We start from the raw sequence: 27,429 nt of genomic DNA on the forward strand, positions 1-27,429 counted from the left end.
ATGAGATATCTTAATTGTAGCCTAAATTGTGTTTACCAAAAAAATTTAGAGTAATTTCACATACTGGTTGGCTCATAGAGATGCCAGCTTGCCAGAAATTTGTTGTATTAGAAACCAAGAAGTCTCCTAGGACAGCACTTGTACTGAGTTCAGAAGAGATAGTTGCACAGCATTGCATAGTATAGGGAAAAACTGTTAGAAACACATCTCAGTGTCCTATGACCATGATATACCTTATCTGTCTACACTATCTAAATTCGATCTCATATCACACTAAGATGGAGTATGCTTTTCCAAAAAATGTAGAAAAGACAATTTCACTAATATAAGAGGCATAGCATTTATTTTGTGTCACTGGAAAAGTGAAAAGTCACACCCTCCTCATTTTACACTGAAAATGGTAGCCATTCAGTGACCTATACACAGCTACTTTCATGAGAATAATTAAGTAGATATCCTGCAGATCCACTCCTCTCCCGTGTATTTCTTTTTCCTACAAAGGTACTCAGGGCAGTGCCTTAAAGTCATATATAATTCCATCCTCTTTCTCTCAATTCCTACTGACTGCACATCCTTATTATTACTCAATTTCTCACTGCTCTGCATTCTTAAAATTCCTACTCTGAGTCACAAGTCTCCTAATACTCCTTTGCTAGAAGAGTGCCAAAGTGATCACAGAACGAATCATGCTGCTTAAGCATAAAATCTGTCAATGGCTTGCTGCGGCTCTTGGCACTGTGACAGCATCTGCCCTTGTTTTCTTTAACTCCTGTTATCCATTCCTCCCACAATGCAGCACTGGGGTGCTGTTTCCCATGGCCTGCAGTGATCTGTTCTTCTACTTGATTGTGGCCTCAACCACGGAGCATGCTTTAACCATTGGGATTTTGCATTTTCCCAATGCAGGGGATAAATAAAATTGGGGTTTAAGGTTTTCTCTCTTCTGCCTGGGCTGTTTATGAGAAAAGAAGATACGTGACTAACCTCCTTATTCTCTGAGCAGAATAAGGAACAAACAGAGGAGCTTGAGTGAATCATCCACATTATAGCCATATGAATGAACCCTGTCCAGATAAGTCATCAAATGCCACACAAGTGTGAGAAACAAGTGTTTACTTTTGTATGGCAGTGATGTGAGCAATGTGTTTATGTTACACGACAATTCTGTGACCACAGCTGACGTAACGGCCAACTTTTAAGCATGAAGTCCAAGGTCTTCATTAGTGAGGAGTTTTCTTTACTCCACCCCCCCTGACATTGTCATCCTCTTCTGTCAGTGCTTTCTCATGTCTCAGGGCTTTCACGTGTGCCTTTCCATCTTCCTCACTGTGTGCTCACCTAGCTTCTTAAAATCTACAAGTTTTCAGGCAAAATGAAATATTCTTCAAGTATCCTTAACCTGGCTTATAAGCGTCCATGTCATCTTGAACACCCTTTGCTAACAGCCACGTTAACACATAACTACTTGCTCAGCATCAATCTTCACTAGGCCCGAAAAGGACAAAGACCTTTGTACAAGCAGAGGACACAAGAACTGGACTTTAAGAAAGAATAGGGCCATCTTGACATCTGGTAGCACAGTCGCAGGGTGTTGACATCTAGTAGTCCTAGTCGCATGGTAGCACAGACTGACATCTGGCAGTCACAGTCGCATGGTAGCACAGTCGCAGGGTGCTGTCAGTGCTCTCGCCTTGTAGGGGTCAGAATTACTCAGCAGTGTGACAGTGGTAGCCGTACCCATCTCTTATTGAAGGGTCGTCATGCCACACTCACTGTGCAACACGTTTCACACACATGTTCTTGTTTACACTTTATGATCCTCTTTTGAGAAAGGTGTCATTTACTTATCCGTTTTAGAGATGAAGAAAGCGCGGCTGTGTTTTTTTCAAAGTTCCTGCAGACACAGTTTAGGAGTGCAGAAGCAGCTCACCGATGTGTTCCCGGGAAGTAGAAACAGAAGAGGATGCGTGGATGAAAAACGTGCTGTGGTTGAAATGAGATCCATTGAAATACGGGCTATTCGGGCAGAATGCTCACATACTTCAGAATCTACGCTTTACATTTGATAGCTTAGTATTTTCTTATTTTTACTTTTAGAATAATGGGCTGCAATGCGAGGATGTGCTGCCTAAGTTTATTGTGTCAAAGCAAGGTTTAGCCTTCTGACAAAACCTCTTTCCCACCCCCAGTAGTGAGCATGGTACCCAACGGGAGGATTGTATCCCTTATCACCCCCTTGCCATCTGTAGCATTGTCTAGTGTCTGTTCTCATCCCTGTGCCCACGTTTAATCTCCAATTATGATTGAAAAATTGTGGCATTCAGTTTTTTGTTTCTATGTTAATTTACTTAGAATGATGCTCTCAAGCTGTATCCAGGTTGCTGCCAAAGATGTGATTTTGTTCTTTAAGGGCTCCATAGTATTCCACAGTGTGTATGGACCACCTTTTCTTTATCCAGTCCACCTTTGATGGACATCTGGGTTGGTTCGTGATTTTGCTTTTGTGAATAGTGCTGCCATCAACACATGTACGCAGGTATCTTTTTGGTATAATGATTTATGTTCCTTGGGGTTTATTCCCAGAAGTGTAATTGCTGGGTCAAACAGTATCTCTGTTTTTAGTTCTTTGAGAAATATCCAAACTGCTTTCTACAACTATTGAACTAGCTTACATTCCCAACGATAATGTACGTGCGTTCTCTTTTCTTTGTGGCCTCATCAACATCTATTGCTTTTTGATTTTTTTAATAACAGCCATCCTGACCAGTGTGAGATGGTGTCTCATTGTAGTTGTGATTCACATGTTGCTCATGATTGGTGAGATGAAGCATTTCTTCACATCTGTTGGCTGCTTTATATCTTCCTTTGAGAAGTATCTGTTCACATTCTTTGTCCACTTTTAATGAGGTTATTTGTTTTTTCCTGTCAATTTGCATTCCTTATAAATTCTGGATGTTAAGCCTTTGTGGGATGCACAGTTTGCAAATATTTTTTACCATGCTGTGGGTTGTGTCTTCACTCTCTTGTTGATTTCTTTGGCTGTGCAGAAGTTTTTTAGCTTGTTAAGTTCCCACCTGTCAATTTTAGGTTTTGTTGCATTTGTTTTTGAGGATTTGGCCATGAATTCATTGCATGGGCCAATGTCCAAAAGGGTATTCCTTGGGTTTTCATCTATGATTTTTATAGTTTGAAGCATCCCATTTAAGTCCTTCATCCATTTTGAACTATTTTTCATATACTGTGCTAGGTTGGGGCCCTGATTAATTCTTCTGCCTGTGGTTACCCAGTTTTCCTGCACCATTTGCTAAATATGGTTTCCTTTCCCCACTGTTTATTTTCAAAGATCAGAGGTTGAAGGTCCATGGTTTTATTTCTGGCTTCTCTATCCTGTACCACTGGTCTATGTGTCTATTTTTTGCTTTATTTCTGAGTTCTCTATCCTGTACCACTTGTCTATGTGTCTATTTTTTTGTAGCAATCCCATGCTGTCTTAGTTACTGCAGCCTTATAGAAACATTTTAAGTCTTAGAAGTGTGATGCAACCAGTATTGTTCTCTTTGCTGAGGATTGCTTTAGCTACTTGGGCTCTTTTTTTGCTTCCATCTGAATTTCTGTGTTATCTTTTTGAGGTGTGTGGAAAATATTTCTGGTAGTTTGATTGGTATTACACTGAATCTGTAGATGCTTTGGGTAGTATGGACATCTTGATGATGTCGATTCTCCCAGTCCGTGAGCATGGATGTTCTTCCATTGGTTTTCGTCTTTTTTGATTTCTTTTAGCAGTGTTTTGTAGTTCTCATTGTAAAGGTCTTTCACCTCTTTTGTTAAATGGATGCCAAGGGGTGTGTGTGTGTGTGTGTGTGTGTGTGTGTGTGTGTGTGTGTGTGACTGTTGTAAATTGAAATTCTGTTTTTTAGTTGATTCTTAGCCTATTTGATGTTGGTCATAGAAATAAAACTAATTTTCTGCTCACTGATTTTTGTGTCTCGAGACTTTAGTAAAGCCATGTATTGGTGGCAGAAGCTTTTGTGGCAGAATCTAAACAGTTCTAGGTAGAGAATCATATTATCTGAGAAGAGAGACAATTTAGCTTTCTCTTTTCCTATTTGATACTTCAAATTTCTTTCTTCCTTCGGATGGCTCTGGATAAAGCTTCGGGTATTATGTTAAGTATGAGTGGCGAAAGTGAACATTATTGTTTTGCTCAGGTTCTTATGAGAAATGCTTCTAGTTTCTGCTCATTAAGTATGATGTTGGCTGCAGGCTTGTCATAAATGGTTCTTGTTCTTTTGAGGAGTGTTCATTCAATGCCTATGTGTTTGAGGGTTTTTATCAGGAAGGGATGTTGGATTCTATCAAATGCTTTTTATGTATCTATTGAAATTATCATGTTGTTCTTAACTTTACATTTGTTTATGTGGTAGATTTCATTTATTTATTTGCATATGTTAAACTAATCTTGCATCCTGGGACGAAAGCCCACTTTAATTAATATTAAATTATAATTAATGATCCTGGTACTGTGTTGTTGGATGTGATTTGCTAATAACTTTTTGATAATTTTTGCATCTATGTTAATTATTAAAATTGTCCTGCAGTTTTCTTTTTTGTGTTGTTGGATCTTTTCCATTTTGGGGTATTAGGTGTGCTATTTTCAACATGCAATATCATTTAATTTTAGAATAATACAGTAAGACAGAAGCACAGCTATTATTATTCACGTTGAATACGTGTGAGTTTCAGAGGTTAATGCTTTGAATTATGCAAACCAAAACTGATTCAAGCAAAGGGAAACTTAAAAACTGAGAAAAGTTTTAAGTCAAGTATTCTTAATGATAAGTTATATTAATCCAGAAAAAAATAAAATGTATCAGAATTCACAAAAAAGGAAGTAGAATTAAAAATTTAAAAGAGTCAAGGAAGAAAAAGAGAAGATAGAAGTTGGAGAAATATGGAAAGCTTGTAATTGCCCCAAACTTTTGGACCCTTAACCAGTTTTGTCCTTGATATGATTTTATGTAAAAATACAGCACTAAAATATGTGCTTTCAAATTGCTTTATAATGTGCTAGCATTGCAAAAAATAAATTAATAACATAGGAAAGTTTATTTTTTATAATACATCTAGATAATATATTTTATAAAAACTTAAGTTAAAAAATTTTTACAGTGGTTCAGCCTGTAATCCCAGCACTTTGGGAAGCCAAGGTAAGTGGATTGCCTAAGCCCGGGAATTCGAGACCCACCTGGGCAACATGGCAAGACCTCATCTCTACAATAAATCAAAAATTAGCCAAGCATGGTAGAGCGCACCTGTAGTTCCAGCTGCTTGGAAGGCTGAGGCAGAAGGATCGCCGGAGCCCAACCGGTTGAGGCTGCAGTGGCCAGGAGTGTGCCACTGCACTACAGTCTGGGTGACAGAGTGAGACTCCAACTCAGGGGAAAAAAAATGGGGGGGATGTTTAATTTAAGAGTACCTTTGAAATACTTGAGGGAGCTGGGCTCGGTGGCTCAGCCTGTAATCCTGCGCCTTTGGGAGGCTGAGGTGAGTGGATTGTCTGAGCCCGCGGGTTCGAGACCCGCCTGGGCAGTGAGACCTCATCTCTACAATAAATAAAATATCAGCCGGGCATGGTAGTGCATGCCTGTAATTCCGGCTACTTGGAAGGCCGAGGCGGAAGGATCACCGGAGCCCAGCAGGTCGAGACTGCGGTGGGGGAGCGGCCATTGCACTACAATCTGGGTGACAGAGTGAGATTCCAACTCAAAAAAATAAATACTTGAGGAATAGCTTTTTTAAAACTGCCAGATGAGTAGCTTTCCTAAATGCCTGAGTTTGTTTGGCAATAAATGCAATGTTCTGTATTCAAAAAGCAAAAAAGAAATCATTTATCTGAAGAATAACATAAAAATTTTCTCAAATAACTATCTGTCTTTGTATTTTTGAAATGTTAGTTAGCAATTGAAGAAGAAAAAACATTGAAAAATATTGTTAAAAAACTGAGTTACATGAATATTGTTATAACTACATTATAGCATATAATATAGATTATAGCATAGTTGAGGTTTCTACTTATATAAGAGATGTTTCAACAAAGTATATATTTTGATATTTTCAATTTTTATTTTCAAAAATTGAAAGGTGAGATATTTTAATGCCCACCTTTGATGTAAAATAGTTGAAAGATTATAGAAGACACAGCACATTGAAACTAAATTAGCTTTGAATTATAATTAAAGTTTTAATTAATTATATTTTCAGAATTTTAACCTGTGGAATTATATTATGATTATGTTAAAACTATATAAATGTCTTATGGAAAAAGCAATTATTTTAATGCATTTTAATGTATCATAAAGTATGTGTATGTGTGATTACGTGTTTGTGTATGTACATGAAGGTCATATATCTTTGGGAAAAATAGTACCTTAGAGCTCCTTCAGTTTATCCAAGCCATCTCAAAGAATTTTTGAAAATGAAAATGATAAGTATAGGTCATATTAACTTCCTTTCAAATTTTACCTTGGAACATTCTAGAAATCAATGTCAACTCAAGAAATTAAATGGATTATGTAGATTAACATATTTCACAAATTGCACATGTTAATGTGCTAACAATAAATTTAATTCTGTGTCACGATTATTTTGGAACAGTATTAAGTCCTCTAATTTTGTAGAGAAAATCTGAAAAACTAGAAGGAAGTTATTTTAGAGTTACATTCTCTTGGTGAACAGAATATAAATTCCTAAAATGAAGATCATCACAGATGGACATAGGTTTTGCAAACTCCTTCCATAATAATGCTTTCAATGAAGATTTGTGATGCCGACAAAAAGTAAGCATAAAACTCTTATATAATAGCTTACAACATGTGATAGAGACAATTTTGAGAATGCTGCATTTTACTTTATAACTATTATCTTCATAGATCTGTCAGTCAATTTTGATTCCAAGAACAATTTTGACATATTCTATGTCCTCTAAGTCAGTACTAGTTCTTAGATATTCTGAATTAAGCTTTTTTTAAGTATTCTATCCTAGAAACCCTCAATTTCAATTATTAAAACAGTAAATAATAATTACTATCAGATCACAATAATTTGGGGTAGCTAGTGGTTCCAGAGACTCCATCAGGGAAGCAGCAATAAAATGAGTAACATTGTCTTTTACTTTTACCCAGGTTTAAGAGTCAAGATTGATAGTGCTCTAGTCATCACAAAAGATATTTACATAGCATGAATATTTTTCATGCTCTAGTTATAACCCATGGAGTCCTGTGATTTCTGGACTGCCGCAGGATAAAGAATGAGTGTTAGATCTCAGGTGTGAGACTCCAGAAGCCTTCATTTCATTTTGACCATTAGAGCTCAGGGGTTATTTGATCGATCGAGAGAAGATACACCCCCTTTTTGTTTTTTCAAAATGTAATGGTTTTTAAAAATATTGAAAGCTATATTTCTAAGACACCAAGGAGAAACGTAAATATCCGTTAAGTCAGTTTTTCCCTGTCCCTTTGGCACACTATGAACCTCAGCTAGAGTGATCTTTCTACCGAATACAAACAGATTTAGGACAAATATACACTGGGCCTTGACCAGGCAGACCAACCAATTTTCCCAGCTTTGTCTCTCCCCATCCGCCTCCCTGATCCTTAACTTTCAGTCATACTGAATACCTCTTAGTCCTGTGAATACACCGTGGTCATTTTTGTACCCTCGTCTCACAATATTTTCCCTTCCTAATTATGTTTTTCTCAGGATCATCATAGAGGGATAGATACCCAGTGAAGGACAGATTTTGAGGATTTGGAAGCAGGGATTTGCCCAGGTTCTCTCAATCTCAGATGTATATTATTCTACTAGTTTTATACTTTAAAAAGCACATCTGATGTTTTTTCCAAACCCTTCAAAGGTATTGTTCTGTTCTTAGTATCACATCCAAATTCCTCAATAGGACGTCTTTCATAATCTGGTTCTTAGTTACCCACAAACTTGATCTCTTATCTCCTCTACCCTCAAATTCTATGCCCTTCCTCACTTACAGATATTTGTCTGGATAATTTTACTCTCCTTACCTCAACTTAAAAGTTGATTTCTGTGAAGTTTTCCATGAGCACCCAAGACTGATATGTATGTTCCACCCACATGTCTCTATAGACAGCAAATGTTCAGTGAATATTTATTCACAAATTGAGTGTTTTGTAAATGCAGCACTGAGGTATTCGTTAACACAGGGAATCTATTACTAGATATAATTAATTAATGAGCATACACATATTTGAAACAACATAATGGCAAAAACTACGCTTTTATCTATACAAGTTATTTGAGTATTACAACATTATACTTTGACACAATAGTAAGAATATCTTTCCTTAATTCTGGAAAGGCTTCATTTGAATAAGGATGAGGGTTAGAGAGCACAAGGTGGGCAGCACAGTAATACATGTTTGTGAGGAAATCACCCAGTAACCCTAAGGAAATTTAAGGATGTATCACCTTCTGATATGTCAGTAATGTAAACTGAAGTTTAAGGAATAGAGTGCCATTTATTATGGCAAACTATCCTCTCTGGAAAATCAAGGGTAATAGTTTTTTGGTGACACTTCTAAGCATTGGGGGTGAGGAACAAGAATTATCTTGACATTCTTAAACACCTTTATTCTCCAAACCTTTAGCATTCTAGTATAACCTAAAACCATGCTGACTCTCATTCTCTCCCATAAGCACCTATGATCTCATATTTCAGTTTATTTTTATAATTTTTCTTTCTAGTTATTATTTTTGAATCTCATACAAAAATAAAACATGGAATTGTGTTTAAAAAAATAATGAAGGAGGCTACCGGGAAGAGTAAGTTGGACTGAGCGAGTCTCGGTGTGTGTGAGTGAGTGTATACGAAATTTTGCGTATGTGTCGGTAAGTGGGTGTGTGAGTGGCTAACTCAGTAGAGACTGGTAGCTAGTGGGCAGGGCTTTCCTGGTGAAGCTGCTATTGTCTCAGCTGTTCTGCCTGGTCCCTAACACTTTCCAGGGCACAGAAGCCAAGAGCCAGCTTTTAAAAATCAACAAAGCCCTTCTCGGGAAGAAGTTGCCAGGAGAGAATGCTGGCTCCAGGATCTGCCTCACCAGTGCAGCACCTGGCCGTACACTGGCAGCATGGGCTGTGGAGGGAGCACAGAGACAGAGCCTCCTGAAGAAGAAAAAAGAAGCATGCTGCCATCTTGAAAACTGGGCAGGAAAATGTTCCTGCTTGCTCACTACAGAGCAACAGACCCAATCTCTGTGAAGACTGGATTAACTACTCGGGGATTAATCATGACCTGGAGGGAATATCCTGAAAGAACAAACTCCGGAGGGACATGATGGGTGCTGAGACTCCGACACTCCACCCTGTACCCTGATTCAGCTGCAGGACAAAAAGTGTGGCCAGAAAAGGATGAGGAAGACCTCCAAAGAGATCAAAGTGGTGAATCTGAGGCTGACTCAGCCCCCACCTCCCCTAAATCCTCTGAACATCAGACTCATATGGCTGGGGCATAACTGAAAAAGATGCAGCCAGGCAAAGCCTGGACATCAGCCATGATAGGAGGACTTCACTCCAGGATAAGCCTGGCTGGGGCACCCCTGCCAGTACCTGGGGAAGAGACAATCCTGTGCCCTCCCATCGGAGGGGATCCCCCTGACTATACAAGAGTAGAGAGGGAGGACTAAGCTTATTCACCCCCAACCCCTCCTCCTTTCCTGGACCAGACGCTGGGGAGATTGAAAATGAAGTTGAAGCTCTGCTGAAGACAGCAGAGGGACAGATAGGAGGAACAATGACAGAACCCATCACAAGAAGGTGGGTTTTTTATTGTGTGTTTGCTTGTTTGTTTTTTATTTTTAAATATTTTTTCTTTGTACATGAATGTGTTATGTGCAGGTTTGATCTGCATCACCCTCCTCCCTTTTATTCTCTTTTTCTTCTTCTTTTTTTCTTTTTTCCTTTCTTTCGTTATTTGTTTTCTGTTTATGTGAGTGCATGAAGGATTGAGTGTTCATCTTTCAGTTTTTTGTTTTGTTTTGTTTTGTTTCCTTTTTTTTTTTTTTTTTTTTTTTTTACTTTAAGGTGCATGAAAATGTGTGAGGGTTCGAGTTGAATTACTTTTTTTTCTTTTATTTTTCTTCTCTCTTAATTTTGGGGTTGGGCGTGTGTGTGTGTGTGTGTGTGTGTGTGTGTGTGTGTGTGTTTATGTGTGTGTGTGTGTGCACATGTGTTTAATTGTTTTTTTTTCCTTTGGTTTCTGCTCTTATTGCTCTGTGCTTTTTTATTTTTAAATTTTTGTCTGTCTTATTCAATTCTACTTTTCTCTGTTCTCCTCATTGTTGTTACTGTATCTTGGACTCAGGGAGTACACACATGTACCCATTGCATTGCCATATAGAGTGGTGGTGGGGAGTGGGTCTTAGGGAACCAATACCACAGTCAGTGAACATTGTGATTTGCAAGTAGTTTCTGAATTCTAGCTCCCCATCCTCCAACTTATTCAACTCTCAAAACTATAAGAGACAGCAAAGTTTCCCACCCACAGCCCCGTTTCTAAATAGAACAAATTCAGATCCCTGATCAGGAAAGAATAGAGGGCTAAGCAAACATCAGAAGTGAAAGCCTCTTCCATTGCCACTGAATAATGAAACTAAAGATTAAAAAAAAGAGAGATCTATCACAAATGAGGAAAAATTAATGGAGGAACACAAGTAATTTCCAGTGTGACAAAGAGAAAAATGCCTGAAAAATCAGACCTCAGAGCCCAAACAATGGAAGTCACCAATGACTGACCCAAAACACAACAGGGATTAGGGGAAATGGATGGAAAGAGCAAACAAGACTAAAAAAAGACAAGATGCAACACTGAAAGAAATTATAACAGAGATTTTGGGCATAAAAATTTTATTCAGGAAATAAATAGCAAGATGACAAGCATAAAAAGGAGAATTTATCAAGCAGAAGAAAGACTCTCTAAACTGGAAGACCAAAACACGAAATTACCTGATCTGGATAAAACATAGAAAGAAAACTCAGAAAGAAAGAACAAAGCCTACAAGAGATGTGTGAATATATCAAGAGGTCACACCTATGCCTGATTTTTATTCCAGGAGAAGAAATAGAAATGGAGAACACCTTGGAGCAAGTTTTCCAGGATGTTATTCAATAAAACTTTTCCCATCTCACCAGAGATGTGACCACTCAAACACAAGAGATACAGAGAACCCCCATAAGACATCAAATGAGAAGACTAATCCCAAGGCACATAGTAATTTGCCTATACAAAGTAGGTACAAAAGAAAAAATTCTAAAGGCAGCAAGAGAAAGATTACACTAACTAACAGGTAAAACTTATCAGATTAACAGCAGGCCTATCATCAGAAACACTACAACCTAGAAGGGACTGGAGTCCAATATTCAATGTTCTCAAAGATAAATAATTTCAGTCAAAAATTTCCTACTCAGCCAAGTTCAGCTTCATCAGTGATGGAGGATTAAAATCCTTTCCAGACACCCAATTCCTAAGAGGTTATGCACCTTCCAGACCAGCTCTACAAGAGATGTTTAAAAGTTATTAAGCACAGAAGAAAGAAAAAAAGAAAAAAAAGAATGACACACAGTTCCCAAGAGAACAGTAGAACACAGAATCAATGCAGAATATAAGCAACTGCAAACTTGAAAACACACACATACATCAATCCCAAAACTAAAAGAAAACAACAACAACAAAAAAGAAAATGCTTTATAAGATCCTCATGACAGGGATAAACAATCACATTTCAATAATCAGCCTGAAAATGAATGAACTAAATGCACCACTGAAAAGACACAGAATGCCAAGCTGGATAACAAACTATGACTCAAAAATTTTTTGTTTCCAGGAATCTCATTTCACCACAAAGGATGCACACAGACTCAAAGTTAGAGGATGGAAAATGAGTTTCCAGGTGAATGGATCACAGAATAATGCAGGAGTAGCAAACTTAATATCAGTCAAAACAACTTTTAAGCTATCAAAAATTTAAAAAGATACAAGGCTGGACACAATGGCTCAAACCTGTAATTTCAGCACTTTGGGAGGCTGAGGCAAGACAATTGCTTGATCCCAGGGGTTCGAGGCCAGTTGAGAAACTTGGTGAGACCTCGTATCTACAACAAATCAACAAGTTAGCTGGGTGTGGTGGCATGTACCTGTAGTTTCAGCTACTTGGAAGGTTGAAGTGGAAGGATTGTCTGAGCCCAGAGGGTTGAGGCTGCAGTGGCCACAAGCATCCCACTGCACTCTAGCCTGGGTGACAGAGTGATACTCTAACTCAACCCCCCCCCAAAGCAAAAAAGACACAGAAGGATACTACATAATGATAAAAGGTTCAATCCATCAACAGGAAATATCCATCCTAAACCTATGTGCACCCAACACAGGAGCACCAACATTTAAAAAGTAACTACTAAGTAATCTAAAAAAAGATACTGGCCAGGCATGGTGGCTCATGCCTATATTACCAGAACTTGGGGAGTTTGAGGTGAGAAGATTGTCTAAGCCCATGGGCTGGAGACCAGTCTGGGCAACTTGGCAAGACCTTATCTCCACAATAATTTAAAAACTTAACCAGGCATGGTGGCACATGCCTGTAGTTCCATCTATTTGGAAGGCTGAGGCAGAAGGATCACCTGAACCCAGCAGGTTGAGGCTGCAGTGGCCATGAACATGCCACTGCACTCCAGCCTGGGTGAAAGAGTGAGACTCCGACTCAAAAAAAAAAGGTACTGACTTTACCACTATCATAGTTGGGGACTAAAATACCCAACTAACAACCCTAGATAAACCATGGAGGCCAAAAATCAACAAAGAGATCCAGAATCTCAACTTGACACTTGACCAAATGGACTTAACAGACACCTACAGAACACTCTACCAACAACCAGAGACTATACATATTACTCATCACTACATGGAAGGTACTGCAAGTTCAATCACATCCTCATCTATAAATCAAGCATAAATAAATGTCAAAAGATCAGTATAGTGCCATTCACTTTCTCAAAACACAGTGTGATTAAAATAAATATCAACACCAACAAAATTCCCCCAGAACCAACAAAGACATGAATACTAAACTGCATGATACTGAACGCCTACAGGGACAACACAGAAATCAAAACAGAAACTAAAAGATTCTTGTAGACAAATAAAATAAGAAATATCCTACCAAAACCTCTGAGATAATCAAAATAGAAACTAAAAGATTCCTGTAGACAAATAAAAATGAAGAAATATCCTACCAAAACCTCTGAGATACTATGAAGACAGTTCTAAGGGGGGAATTTTTATCTCTATGAACACATCAAAAAATAGAAAGATCACAAGTTCACTGCCTAATAAATCACCTATGGGAGATGGAAAGATAAGACCACCAAAACCCTAACTTTAACAGAAGAATTCAGATCACCAAAGTAGAAGCCCAAAAATGGGACGTAAAAGACAAAAATATTATAGATAAAATCAACAGAACAAAAAGTTGGTTCTTTGAAAGAATAAACAAGATCGATGGACCCCTAGATAGAATGACCAAGAAGAAGAGAGAAAAAGCCCAAATAAACACAACCAGAAATATAAAAGATCAAATCACAACTGACCCTGAAGAAAGACAAAAGATTATTAGAGATTACTATGCACACTTGTATGGAAACAAACTTGACAACTGAAATGAAATGAAGGACTTTCTGACACCACACAACTCCCCAAGATTGAAACAAGATGACACTGAGACACTAAATAGATCAATAATGACCCAGGAAATTGACTCTGTGATAATAAAACTACTACTACAAAAAAAAAACACCCTAGACCAGATGGCTTTCCAGTGGAATTCTACAAAACATACAAAGAGGAGCTGATATCACTCAATTGAAAGATTTCATGCAATTGAGAAAGACAGAATTTTTCCCAAATCATATTATAAAGCAAACATTACACTAATATCCAAACGGGGTAAAGATCCAACAAAAAAAGAAAACTACAGGCCAATATCTCTAATTAACATAAATGCAAAAATCAACAAGTTTCTATCAAAATGGATCCAATAACACATCTCAAAAATCATCCACCATGACCAAGAGGACTTCATTCCATAATGCAGGACTGGTTCAACATCTGCAAGACCACAAATGTAATTAAAGGCATCAACAGACATAAAAGCAAGAACCACATGACTATATCATTAGATACGGAAAATAACTTTTGATAAAATCCAGCATCTCTTGTTGATAAAAACCCTCAAACACCTAGGCATAGAAGGAATATACCTCAAAATAGTAAGCACCATCTACGATAAACCCATAGCCAACATATTGCTAAGCAGACAGAAACCAGAAACATTTCCTCTGAAAATTGGAATAAGACAATGATGTCCATTCTTATCCTTCCTGTTCAGCACTGTTGGAACCATTAAGCAAGAGAAGCTAGAGCAATTAGACAAGAGAAGGAAATCAGGAGTATCCAAACAGGAAAAGAGGAAGTTAAGTTATCCCTCCTTTGCTGATGATGATATGACCTGCACCTCTAAAAGCCAAGAGAATCTGTCAAAAACATGCTTTCACTGATAAAAGGCTTTCACAGCAAAGTCTCGGGGTACAAAATAAAAGTGCAAAAGACAGCTGCATTCATATATACCAACAACAAGCAGGCAGAGAACCAAGTAAAAAACACAACCCCATTCAGAATAGCCACAGAAAAATGAAATATCTTGGCATCTTCCTAACCAGAGAAGTGAAAGATCTTTACAATGAGAACTACAAAACAATGCTCAAAGAAACCCAGGAAGACATAAACAAATGGAAATATAGTCCATGCTCATGGATAGGAAGAATCAACATTGTTAAGATGTCCATCTAACTAAAGGCAATCTACAGATTCAATGAAATAACCATTAAATAACCAACATCATTCTTCTGAGATCTGGAAATGACAATACAGAAATTCATATGGAAACATAAACATCCAAAAATAGCCAAAACAATCCTCAGCAAAAGAAACAAAGTGGGAGACATCACACTTCCACACTTTAAACTTCACCATAACGCTGAAATAATCGAAAACAGCCTGGTATTGGTACAAGAATAGGCATATGGACCAATGGAACAGGATAGAGATTCTGGAAGCAAAACTTCAATTTCTCAGCCAAATCATCATTGACAAAGTCTCCACCAACAACCACTGGGGAGAGGAGAACGTATTCAGTAAATGATGCTGGGAAAACTGGCTGACCACATGAAGAAGATTGGAACAGGATCCCTACCTAACACCATATACAAAAATAAACTCTAAATGGATCAAAGACCTAAATGTCAAACCTCAAACTATAAAAATCTCAGAAAATGCAGGAGACACCCTTATGGAAATTGGAATTGGCAACCAATTCCTGATCAAAACCCCTAGTGCTCATCCAATAAGAGGTAAGATAGACAAATGGGATCTTCTCAAACTGAAAAGCTTCTGCAAAGCAAAAGAAACCATCAAAGGAGCAGGGAGATAGCCCACAGAATGGGAAAAAATATTTGCCAACTGTTAGATCTGACAAAGATCTAACATCTAGGATCTACAAGGAACTCAAACATACCAAAAGGAAATAACAAACAGCCCCATTAAAAAGTGGGTGAAAGACCTGAATAGAGCTTTTCAAAAGAAGATATATAGGCAGAAAACAGACACATGAAAATGTGCTCAGCCCCTCACTCATCATCAGAGAAATGCAAATCAAAACCATATTGAGATACCACCTAACTCCAGTAAGAATGGCCATCATTATTAAAACAAACAACAGCAAATGCTGGCGAGGAGGCGGAGAAAAAGGAATGCTTCTACATTGCTGGTGGGAATGCAAACTAGTACAGCCTCTTTGGAAGAGAGTGTGGAAATTTCTAAAAGAACTAGACATTGACCTTCCATATATTCCAGCAATCTCCATAGTGGAAATATACCCTGAGGAACTGAAATCACTCTACAAAAAAAAAAAAAAATGCCTGCACACACATGTTTTTTGCAGCACTACTCACAATAGCAAAAACATGGAACCGACCATGTTGTCCATCAAAACTAGACTGGATTAAAAAAATGTGGTATGTATACACAGTGGAATATTATGCTGCCAAAAAGAAGTACAAACTATGGACTTTGAAGCAACTTGGATTGATGCAGCATCTATCATACTCAGTTATCTATCACAGAAACAATGAACAGAGTACCACATGTTCTCACCTATAAGCAGACCCTGAACATTTACCATAATACTTTAAGAAAGGGATTGGCACTAGTGGTATTCTGCTGGGGTTGAAGGGGAACACAACGTCAATAAGGGTACCTTATCTCAAACCAGGCAAAGTGGGAACCAAAGGGAGGCCCACACTTCACCTGTACGATGACCACTTGTATGCCTAATCCTGAATTGTACCCCACATCTTTAAAATAAAAAATGATTAAAAAAAAGAAATTATTCTTCTCTTCATGGACCTATTAACAGTATAGTATCTGCTTTATATGGAGCTCAATTATTGAGTCAGAATACAGTGCTCCCCTTTCCTGAATCTTGACTTTACAATAACATCTTTGGGTTGCTTCCACAGTGACATCAATGTCGAGGGACATGACCAATTTGTGCAGAAGGACACATTGTGTTCAGCTAACGGGTATGAGAAGTATTGCTGCCTTGGCCCTCCTGAATACAAATATTTTACAAATCTGCTGGACATATGTTCTTAAGAATACTTTTTACATGAATATCACTTAGCGAAAATAGCTAGGTACTAAATGATTTAAATAAAATATTAGACAAACATTTTCATGTATATGTAACTAACTTCTAGGCTCATTTGATGGAGTGAGGCAAGCTTCTTACAGAAAGGTCAGCTCAGTGGTCTGTCAGAATTCTCTCACTGATGCCTGTTGTTCTGACATAATTATCAATAAAAGCTGTCACTTTCACTGTCCAAGAGTCAGGGTGACAGATAATATAGCCATTTGCATTATAATGTATATAGATTACTTTCACTTCCTCTTATTCTCAGATTGCCATGAAGTTCAATGCTTCCAATGATATAATCAGTAAATAGAATAGTCACACACCTGAAGGCCTGTTTTTTTTTTTTCTTCTGTGTGAGACTTGGACTGACTAAACTTTCATTTCCTACTGAATTGTTTACCCTAGATAGCATCGTAACCATTTGTTTAGACTCTCTCAACTAGTCACTCAGGGCATGCTCAGGACAGAAGCAGATAGGTATGTCAGATAGATTGTTTGCTATCATGGTTTTCTTCCTTATTACACAGAGTCAACAGGACAATGAGGCGAATTTAGACTATACAAACCCTAAATTCAAAATAGATCCAAGTACTTAGAAATGTGTTCGTAGAAATTTTATTTGTTCATCTCATTTGCTAGTGTGAGATACTTTCACATTCACATAATAAAGTTTGGAGACAATCCTGGCAATTGTGTTTCCTTTTTAAAATCACACTATCTGGTGAATGGGTCACCTGAAGTCCAGTTCCCACCACTATGCACCATGTCCATGTAACAGACAGGCACTCGTATCCCCTAAATCCAAAATAAAGTAGAATCACGCTTTAACTTTCTTCTAATCAGTTTAATTTATTTCTAAAGTTTTTTAAGAAAATAATTTAAGATTCATTAAGTTGATTATTTAGTAATTAAATTAGCTCATTTAGCAAATTAATTAACACTCAAGAGCCGATCATGACTTGATGAGTATTTCAATCAAAAGAAAGTCTTTAGTAATAGAGTTTACAACAATCTCATCTGAGAGTTATCAAGAGCCACTGGCATCTAAAATTCCTTGGCCACAAAATTATTCTTTTGGCATCATGCAAAGGCAACACCATACATGGCCCAATCACCTTAGCTTTTGGGTGCTAAATTTAATTTCACAATGTTAAAATAAAAAGAAGCAAACTGACCTTAAATGATGTGAATTGTGCACGACAGTCTAAATTGCTGAGTCATGAAGAATCACAAGGCTCTGAATGCAGCATGGCATTTCACCTGACTATGACCAACTGGACCCCACCTCTAGACTCTCATCTTTCCCAAATCAAACACTCCCCACTCTCACCTACACTCTACCTTCCTCCCACATACAGATCTCTGTCTCACGTTGTTGGCATTGTTTTAGAAAATTCTGTTCAAGACTTAATTTCTGGTTAAATATGTGTGTCCCACTAAGGGATTACTCACTAATCCTTAAAATCAGAAGGAACAAATCCGTTTATGCCTCAGGTCATATTTTGATAAAGAAGAAAATAGAGTTGACTTAAGTGACTGATATCCTCATGATAGGGAAGAGAATGTCTTCCATGGGGGCTGGAACCCCTAGTCAGAAACCGCAGTGATAACGGGAAGGAGATTGAAAGGGGGTCAGTTGAACTTTAAGATCACTTCCAATTAAAAACAGTAATAATAGTGTACAATGCTTTTGCTTTGTCATTTGTCACTCCATAATCACCAGGGTTGCTTTTCATTGTTGTTATTTTGCTTTGTTTTTGAGATGTCTGGCTAAGAAGGTTCCCTTCATCATTCAGTATGCATCACTCCCAAAGATACATCCTTTGTGAAAAGGGTACCTTATCAGGTAGTATGCAGCCCTTATTAAGTCAAGAGTTTATAAAGACTACACTTCCTGGCTAAAAAGCTTAAAACTTCAAAATTCCACCGTTCCATAAATCTAACACATGTGCTATAAAAATAGAAAAAAAGTGAGAAGTTTTCCTTGTTTTTATCTTGTAGATATTAATACAGGAAAAATCATAAAGAAACAATTTTAAAATTGCTTTCGAGGAAGCAAATTTATCTTTAATTATGAGGCCATACCTTCAGAATGGAGAAGACAGATGAACAGACTGATTGATCAGTATAGATTTACTTTAATATAATTTCCTGTTGTACTATGCTTGTTTCATCAAAAAATTCCATTTATTTTCTATAAGCAGATCGAAGCATAATTTACCTTAAATCCACAGAAATGGGGATTTTAAATTTGACCCAGTAACCAACAAAAGTGCTGAAAGAAGACATTTCGATCGTTCTCGAATTAGAATGTCTGTAGCATACTGCTCAGAGCTTATCTGAACACACATTACCTTTGTCGCAGCATCAAAGCAGATAAATCCTGTGCTGAAGTCAATCGTGAGTCCCATCAGATGACTTTCTAGCACACATGCATAGGTCTTACACTAGACAAAACAAACAGTACTGTTACTATTCACATGATGAATGCAGTAGCAATGTAACAACTAAGTCAAGACTATATGGCGGGCCCTGCAGTAAGTACTTTATACAATATCAACCTTAATATTAACAATAATTGTATAACGCTGATACTATTATCAGTACCTTAATGTTCATGACACAGAAGCTGAGAGGGCTTTTTTTGACTTGTCAAGGGATATGCAGGGTCACGTTTCCAATTCTGCTCCCGCTTTGTCTTTGTGTTTTACTACCCTGATTCTCTTTGCTATGTGAACAATAGCACTGGTATTAAGATGTTTAGGTAGGCGAGATTATATTAAGTGGCTATATCCTGTTGCCAAATATCACATCTTCATTAAACCAAAAGTGATCTATTATTAGAGATTAACGTTTTACTTAAATTCTCAGAGTATCAATTTAAGGAATATTGTTAAAAGAGACCTTCAAGCGTGCAAACACGGATTTAAAACCAAAGCAAAATAATGTGTCTTGATCATAGTAAGATTCTCTGTATGTTCGATGTGGCACAAGACATTTACCACTCACCTATCTATTTGTATAAAACTACTGACTCTTTACAAATTAACAAGTAATGACGTTTTACACTGAAATCAGATTACATTACGATGTCACTTCCATAAATATTTTGAGGAGACTAAAATACATGGACTCTAAAATATAAAATAACAAGATACAAATCAAATATGAAATCAAACTTGGAGCTTATAAACAGCATGATGCATTGTTATATCAGTTACTTTGTTTTATTTGAATTTAATTTCAAACTGTAGTAGGATATTTAAATGATAAAAAATATTTATGTGTCATGTACAGGTGAGAGACAGAAAAAGAGGGAGGGAGAGAGAGAAGTTTCTATATATCCAGTACATTTGCAATACTTATCATTGTATTTGTTTTTATATTACTGCATATTAAAAAACACAAATTGAATCATATCCTGACTGTAATTAAGACTAAATACATCAAATTGTCTTCACCAAAAAGGTATATTCATGTGTTAAGCCTAACTAGCATAGAAAAAATATAATAGTGCTAAATTACCCATTTGGATTCAAATTTTTCAAAAAAGCAGATTAGAGAACATAACGGACCTCAAAAGTCCATTTGGGGAGCAATTATATTTGTTTAATACATGGGCATCTTGTATGCTTGCATCTACCCATTACTACTTTATTAAAACTATTGTCATCATTAAGGCATGTTCAAGGCTATATAATTTCCTCCTAATTTAGATGTAATTATTTGCTATTTTCAGTTATTGTCATTTAAATAAAAAATTTCAGGTGAAAACACATTCAATACAGGGCATTAAAATTTTCCCATTGTTAGGTATTACAACTTATATAAGATTTTCTCAATAATCCTTAAATTGAAACAAGTATATATACTATAAACTGAGAACCACTGACCTTTAATTCTATAATTTATAACATCAGTAACATAAGTATACTTAATATATGTTTAACATAGAATATTTGATTTATTGTTTAACTGTTATTTAATAAAAATATAATTGCATAGAGACAATGCAATAAATAAAAATTATCTTTTTAAGTTAAGTTCAGATGCAAATACTTTGAAAGTGAATCCATTAATTTTTTAAAATATTACAATAGAACATATGTTTCTTCTTATTTAATTCTTTACCAACTATAATGGAGGTAAAGAATGGAGGTAAGAAAAACAAAAAGCACTAAGATTTTTCAAGTAAATATATTCACACTTGGAATTTTCAAACAGCACTAGCAAGGTGTTCAGCCATTGATTACTGATTTCTAATGTAGTAACCAAAAGGAGATTATAAAATCTATAGAACAACCAAAAGCTTAAAAGACATTAAATGTTTTATTGTTCACTTTCAAAATGAATCTTAAATTGGCATTGTGAATAGACAAGATGATATCTAACGTATTTCATTGGGCATCAACTCAGTGAAAACAAAGCCCAGATTCAAAGAACAGTATAAAAACATAAAGCAAAAGCATAACTTTATCTTATTTCTAAACACCAGGAGACTTAAAATGAAATCTCTAATCGAGATAAAAATGTGCAAATTGCCATGAAGCTGCTTTCAAGTGAAGAGAAATATTCTAGAGAAACAATAATTTAAAAAACTTAAAAAGATTAAAATAAATAACAAGTCCCATTCAATTAAATTATACTCTAATTCTTTAAGATGATCTTAGATATTGACACTGGGAATACAATAATATTTTCAATCTTTCCATTTTTGATATTAAAATATGTGTTTCATGGAATTAATATCCTATACAGCTAAATTATGGAAACAGTCTTCACCAATTTTAATATTTTCAGATATATGAAGATAAAAGCAGAGTTATTAAAGAGTATCAATAGAAAAATGGAACAGTTGAAATTTGAGACTTCTCCCTGTCTTTTTTTCCTCGGTGGTAATGTTATACTGGTACAACTTGATATGTCGACTATAGAAGTTTGCAGTTAGAAAAAAGAAATCAATTCAACATGTTAAAACATGCATTTAAAAATCCTATTATTGGCAAACATTCCAGTATAATGATTATTATAATCATTTGCTTTTTAAATTAAGTATCCATGTATATATTTACATCCTCATTCTATGGATCCATTTGCAGATGGCAAGGACATGATAGACTTTTAATTTGCCCACAGGTCTGTTAGAGGTCAGTGATAGAACCAAATTAAGACTTGTTGAAAGCCTGTTCCAGTTCGATCTAGGTATGACTTCACACTTAAGAAGTAAAGTGTATTCCATATCCGTTGAAAGCTCGTGCTGTGCAAAATGCATTGGACTTTGGTTAGTAGACAAATGAATAAAATCATCCCAAGCAACCCATAGCTCAGTGGGAAATGACAAGCATATATCACTCTAATGCAAAACACTGTGAGCAGCACTAAAGCAAACAAACAAACAAAACACACAAGAAAGTTACACTGTGTTCAAAAGTAAGAAGTGGAAAGAATTGAAATGGGGTAGTTGTAGAAGACAGTGGCAATTAGTGGTTAGGGCAGACTGTAAATCAGGATCATGTTAGTGGATGTCGTAATTTTTGAAAAACGTTTCAAACACTATGTATGTTTTGAAAGGACCAAGACAAAGGGAAAGCTTTCTAGAAGAAAGAACATTAGGAGTGAATGAACGCAACAGGCTGGAAATTAGAAGGTCATGTTTGGAGACCAGAAAATGACCTTGCAAGCAATGAATTAAAATCAGAGCATTTTCTATATTTGAATCAAATTAGAGCTATCTCATCAAAAATAGAAATATATTTTTGAAGATTATAGAGCAAATTGCAGAAAAATGAAAATATTATTCAGAGCTGTATTTCTAAACATTTAACAATAATGACTAATCATTGAATATATTTGAGATGGTCAAGACTCCCAGACCATATTTTTGTGTCATTTTAAATTTATATTAGAACTCTAGGAGAGCGGTCATGCATCTTTGGGTGTCACAGACCCTACCCTTCCACAGACTCTCACCTGTATCCGTTCTACTTCTAGAAAGGTTGCTGTTTGGAAAGCTCTTTCCCACTGGGCGAGGTCACAGTCCAGCTCCACCGAGAAGTAGAGGTCCTCCCCCAATTCGGACTGCACGGTGAAGCAATGTTTCCGCCGGTCCAGCAGGTCACTGTCCTGGTGAAAACCTGGAGTTACACAGGCTGGCACACATCCCTCCCATTGCTAACATAGCCAATCCTGACTGCAGCAAGGTACCGATGCCACAGGAAAAAAGATAACACTATGGCATCACTAAGTCTTCATTAAAAATGGTCACAGCAACCAAAACTCTGGGTCTCGAAGTCCAGAAACAACACATTACTTCTCTGTATGTGCACTGAAGCATGGCTATAAAATAATAGTCAGAATTTCTGGCTTCCAGTCTTATGAGCAATGTAACTACTGAACCATTAAATACATGAGACTCAGCTTATTGTCATACAAAGGGGTGACATATAATCTCCTTCCTCCCTTGCAGAGCTGTCATGATGTTGAAATTAAATAATGCTTATGAATGAGTCTGCAAATTGTAAAAAGCCATGTAACCATGCTAGGCTTATTGACTTGATTTCTGAAATTCTTAGAGAATCATGAAAATATTCTTCTTCATGATAAATGAAAAAGAAAATGAAACTAACTTTTCTACAGCAATTATATATATATATATATATATATGTATATATAGATGAGTATAGGAAATATTCTAGAAAGGTCAAATCATGGAAACATTTAAATATTATTCAGATATATATTGCTAATTATTTAAAAACAATGGCTAATTATTGAATATATTTGATGTTGTAGAGAAGTCTAGCTCATATAATTATGATGTACAGTACATAATACTTGATTATGATAATAAAGGACAATGTTGTTTATGGGCTTACTGTACTTTTAATCATGATTTTTAGAATGTACTTCTTCTGCTCTTTTTAAAATCAGCTGTTAAACTGTTTTAGGCTGGTCCTTCAGAAGGTTTTCCAGAAGAAACATCATTATCATAGGAGATGACAGCTCCATGTGCGTTATTGCCCTTGAAGACCTTACAGTGGGACAAGATGTGGTGAAGATAGCAACAATCCTGACCCCTGTGTAAGCTAAAGCTAATGTGTGTCTGTGTCTTGTTTTTAATTATAAAAGGTTTTAAAAGTAAATATTTAATTTAAAAGTAGAAAAAAATCTTCTAGAATAAAGATATGAAGAAATATTTTTGTATGGCTGTACAATGTGTGTTTCAATCTGTTTTGCCATGAAAGTGTCAAAGAGTTAAAAAAAATAAAAACCTAAAGTTAAAAGTAGGCTAAGGTTAATTTATTGTTGAAGAAAGAAAAAAAATTAAATACATTTAGTGTAGCCTAAATGGCCAGTGGTTTATAAAGTCTACAGAGTACATTAATGTCTTTGACCTTTCACATTTACTCACAACTTACTGACTCATTCAAGAGCAAATTTCAGTCCCGAATGTGCCACCCATGCTAAGGGCCCTATATAGATGTACCATTTAAAAATCTTTTATAGTATTTTTACTGTATGTTTTCTACGTTTGGATGTTTAGATACTCAAATACTTACCATTTTGTTCTAGTTGCCTACTGTATTGAGTACAGTAACATGGTATAGAGGTTTGCAACCTAGAAGCAATAGGTTGTCCTATAGAGCGTAGGTGTGTAGTAGGCTATACTATCGACCAGGTTTATGAAAGTACTCTGTGTGACATTTGCATAATGACAAAATTGCCTAACAACCTACTTCTCGGAGTCTATCCTTATCATTAAACAATGCACGGCTGTATATGTGTACTGTATGAAAAAATGTCAAAAGGTTATACATTGGTATATTCAATAATTTTCTTATGTGGGGATGCATATAAATATTCATCATTAAATACCCAAAATGTTAGATGGAATTCTCTGCTTTGACAAGTATTTTAAAAATCATAACTATTTTCCTTGTTTCTTCCTTGGAATCTTATAATTGCCAGAAGAGAGCTAATAGAAGGGAATTATTTTCAGTGTTATACAATTTAGCTCTGACACTTGCTGGTAGAAGAGGTTCAGAAAGGTAAAAGGATGATAAACTCTCTTTGTATCTATTGACTTTCCTCCTCTGCCCAAAGTGAGAAAAATTATGAAAACATAACCTTTTTGTGAGTATAGTCCAATGATACACAGATTTTAAAGTACTTATCAGTAATTCTGAGTTCATAATCTCCAAGGGGGCAACAATGGCAGATATGAACCACCCAGGGAAATATGTTAGTACACGTTATAATGAGTGATATTTTAAGACATAAGAATGCAGCAGGACATTAATACAGTTTGAGAAGACAGGGAAATGTTCCCTGGGAAGTAAATTTTAAATAGTGGCAGAAAGGTAAGTAAAAGATTACAGGTGTCAAAGTGAAGAGAAGGGGTACTCTTTCCAGAGAGGGGATGGATCTGGCTGGGACCTGAAGCAAGGGTGAGGGGCGCACACCAGAAATCCAAAGGAAAAGTGGGAGAGAGGGCCCACATGTCTGGTTATGAATTTTAGGCTTGAACACAAACATAATGACAAGCCACGGTAGCCAAAAAATAAACAAATAAAAACCAAATCAAACAAAACCTTCAGTTTGTCCTCCCTTTAAACTATAAATATTTCAACACCTATATTAGCTTTTGAAATGGAGAGCATTGGCACAAAAATTGCTCCTAAACACTGCATGGCATCCAGAAACTTTACCGACTTTGCAGCTTATTAAATTGGCCTTAACATTTTTCATAATCAACAATGTTGATCAATGTCATTATAGCCAGAAAATGTTGATACTTTTGCTTTTCCTAAATTATATGTTGCAATGGAATCTTAAAATGACTTTCATTTAAATGTTCTATTCTCTTGGAAGGCTTCATTCCTTGACTCTTTCTAAAGCTTGATTTAGCATCTTCTATTGCAAGACCCAAACCTTGAAGTTCTCTCAAAGAAACCTTTAATCAATTCTAAAAATATAACTTTAACATCTCTGAATACTTGTCATTTGCTGTCATCACATCATGTTCAAGGTGCATCTCATATACTGACTCAACAGGGCTCAGTTCCGTGAGGAAGACAAATATGTAAAAATAATAAAAAGCATTATGAGAGTGCTGTAGAGTTAAAGTGCTAAGCCTGATTGCTCTTGCATTTGTCCCTAAGTCATTTATGATGAATAATAGTCTTTCTCTAGAGTAAAGCTTTACTCCCTGTCTTATGAATGGTTGATTGCTTCTTATTTTGTTTCCTTAGCACTTTTTGAGCACTTTGTGTGTTTTTCTAACTTTTCTTCTTCCTCAGAACTGTCGTCTGTTTTGTTAGATTTGTTCCACGTCCCCTAAACACTTCCGGCAGAAAATAACCATATACTCTTCTTCCTGCCTCTCAGACTTATAAAGCAATATTACTGAGAAACAACATATTGCAAATATGTTTGCCAGTAATGCATACATTTTTTTCCCTTAAGTACTCAGAGGTCAATGGGTATAACTAAAGTGTATTTTTATTAAAAACAAGCAAACAAATAAATAAGCACATGTTTAAAATAATTATTGTGCTTATAGGTATTACTAGCCACAAATTTTCTACTTTGCTTAAAATGTTTAAGACTAAAGGCAGAAAAAAAGCTGTCAACAATCTCCCTGTGGTTATTATGTATCCTTGATGTGGTAAATTTCTCAATTTCCAGTTGTGGCAGCCCTGTTCTGTGTTCCTGCACTGGCTCGTGACATCTTGAAGGGCTGCTAAAGCTTGGAAAGTGGCATTAAATGGGGTTTGGTATCAGGCTTTCCCCAGAGCTAAAGTATTATACACAACGTGGTAAGCTGTAATGTTGACCTCCCTCCCCCGGGGGGGGAAAAGGGCAGCAATGAAGGTCCTTGATCCATTTGAATTTTTATATATGGTGATAGGTAGTGGTCCAGTTACATTTTTCTTCCTGTGGCTAGCCCGTTTTCTCAGCACAATTTACTTAATATATTTCCTTCCTCTAACGTCTGTTATTGCCGGCTTTGTAGAAGATGAGTTGTTTGAGAGATTGCAGCTTAACTTCTGGATTCTCTATCCTGCTCCATTGGTCTATGTGTCTATTCTTGTATCAATACCACAATATCTTGATTGCTGCAGCCTTGCAATGAAGTTTAAAGACTAGACGTTTGATACTTCAAATTTATTTATTTTGCTGAGGATGACTTTAGCGATCCGGGCTGTTTCTTTCTTCCATGTGAATTTCTGTAGTATCTTTTAAAGGGCTGTGAAAACCAGGGCTGGTGATTTGATAGGGATTGCATTGAAAATGTAGATTGCCTTGAGTTGTATTGGCACCTTGATGATATTGATTCTTCCTATGCACGAGCATGGGGTGTTCTTCAATTTGTCTGTGTTATCTTTGATTTACTTGAGCAGTGTTTTGTAGTTTTTATTATAAAGTTCTTTCATCTCTTTGGTTAGGTGGCTGCTGAGAAATTGTGTGTGTGTGTGTGTGTGTGTCTGTTGTGAATTGGATTGTGCTTTGTATTTGAATCTCAGACTGCTTGTTGTTGGTGTACAGAATTTCAAATGTTTTTTTCTTTCTTTTTTTTTTTTGCGCATTGATTTTGTATCCT

General features: G+C 36.4%; 1 protein-coding gene across 1 annotated transcript in view; it reads right to left on the minus strand.

The window, feature by feature from the left end:
- The window catches only part of SNTG1 (syntrophin gamma 1), a 274,235-nt gene that overhangs the window by 70,040 nt on the left and 176,766 nt on the right, over positions 1-27,429 (minus strand). The window contains exons 8-9 of the mRNA XM_008052045.1: positions 22,797-22,949; positions 19,181-19,273 (exon numbers count right to left, since the gene is read on the minus strand). Of these exons, the coding sequence (XP_008050236.1) occupies positions 19,181-19,273; positions 22,797-22,949 (246 nt within the window). The remainder of the gene's footprint in view (positions 1-19,180; positions 19,274-22,796; positions 22,950-27,429) is intronic.

Source organism: Carlito syrichta, unplaced genomic scaffold (assembly GCF_000164805.1).
Source record: "Carlito syrichta isolate Samal-C Ts95f unplaced genomic scaffold, Tarsius_syrichta-2.0.1 Scaffold254458, whole genome shotgun sequence".
Taxonomy (NCBI): Eukaryota; Metazoa; Chordata; class Mammalia; order Primates; family Tarsiidae; genus Carlito; species Carlito syrichta.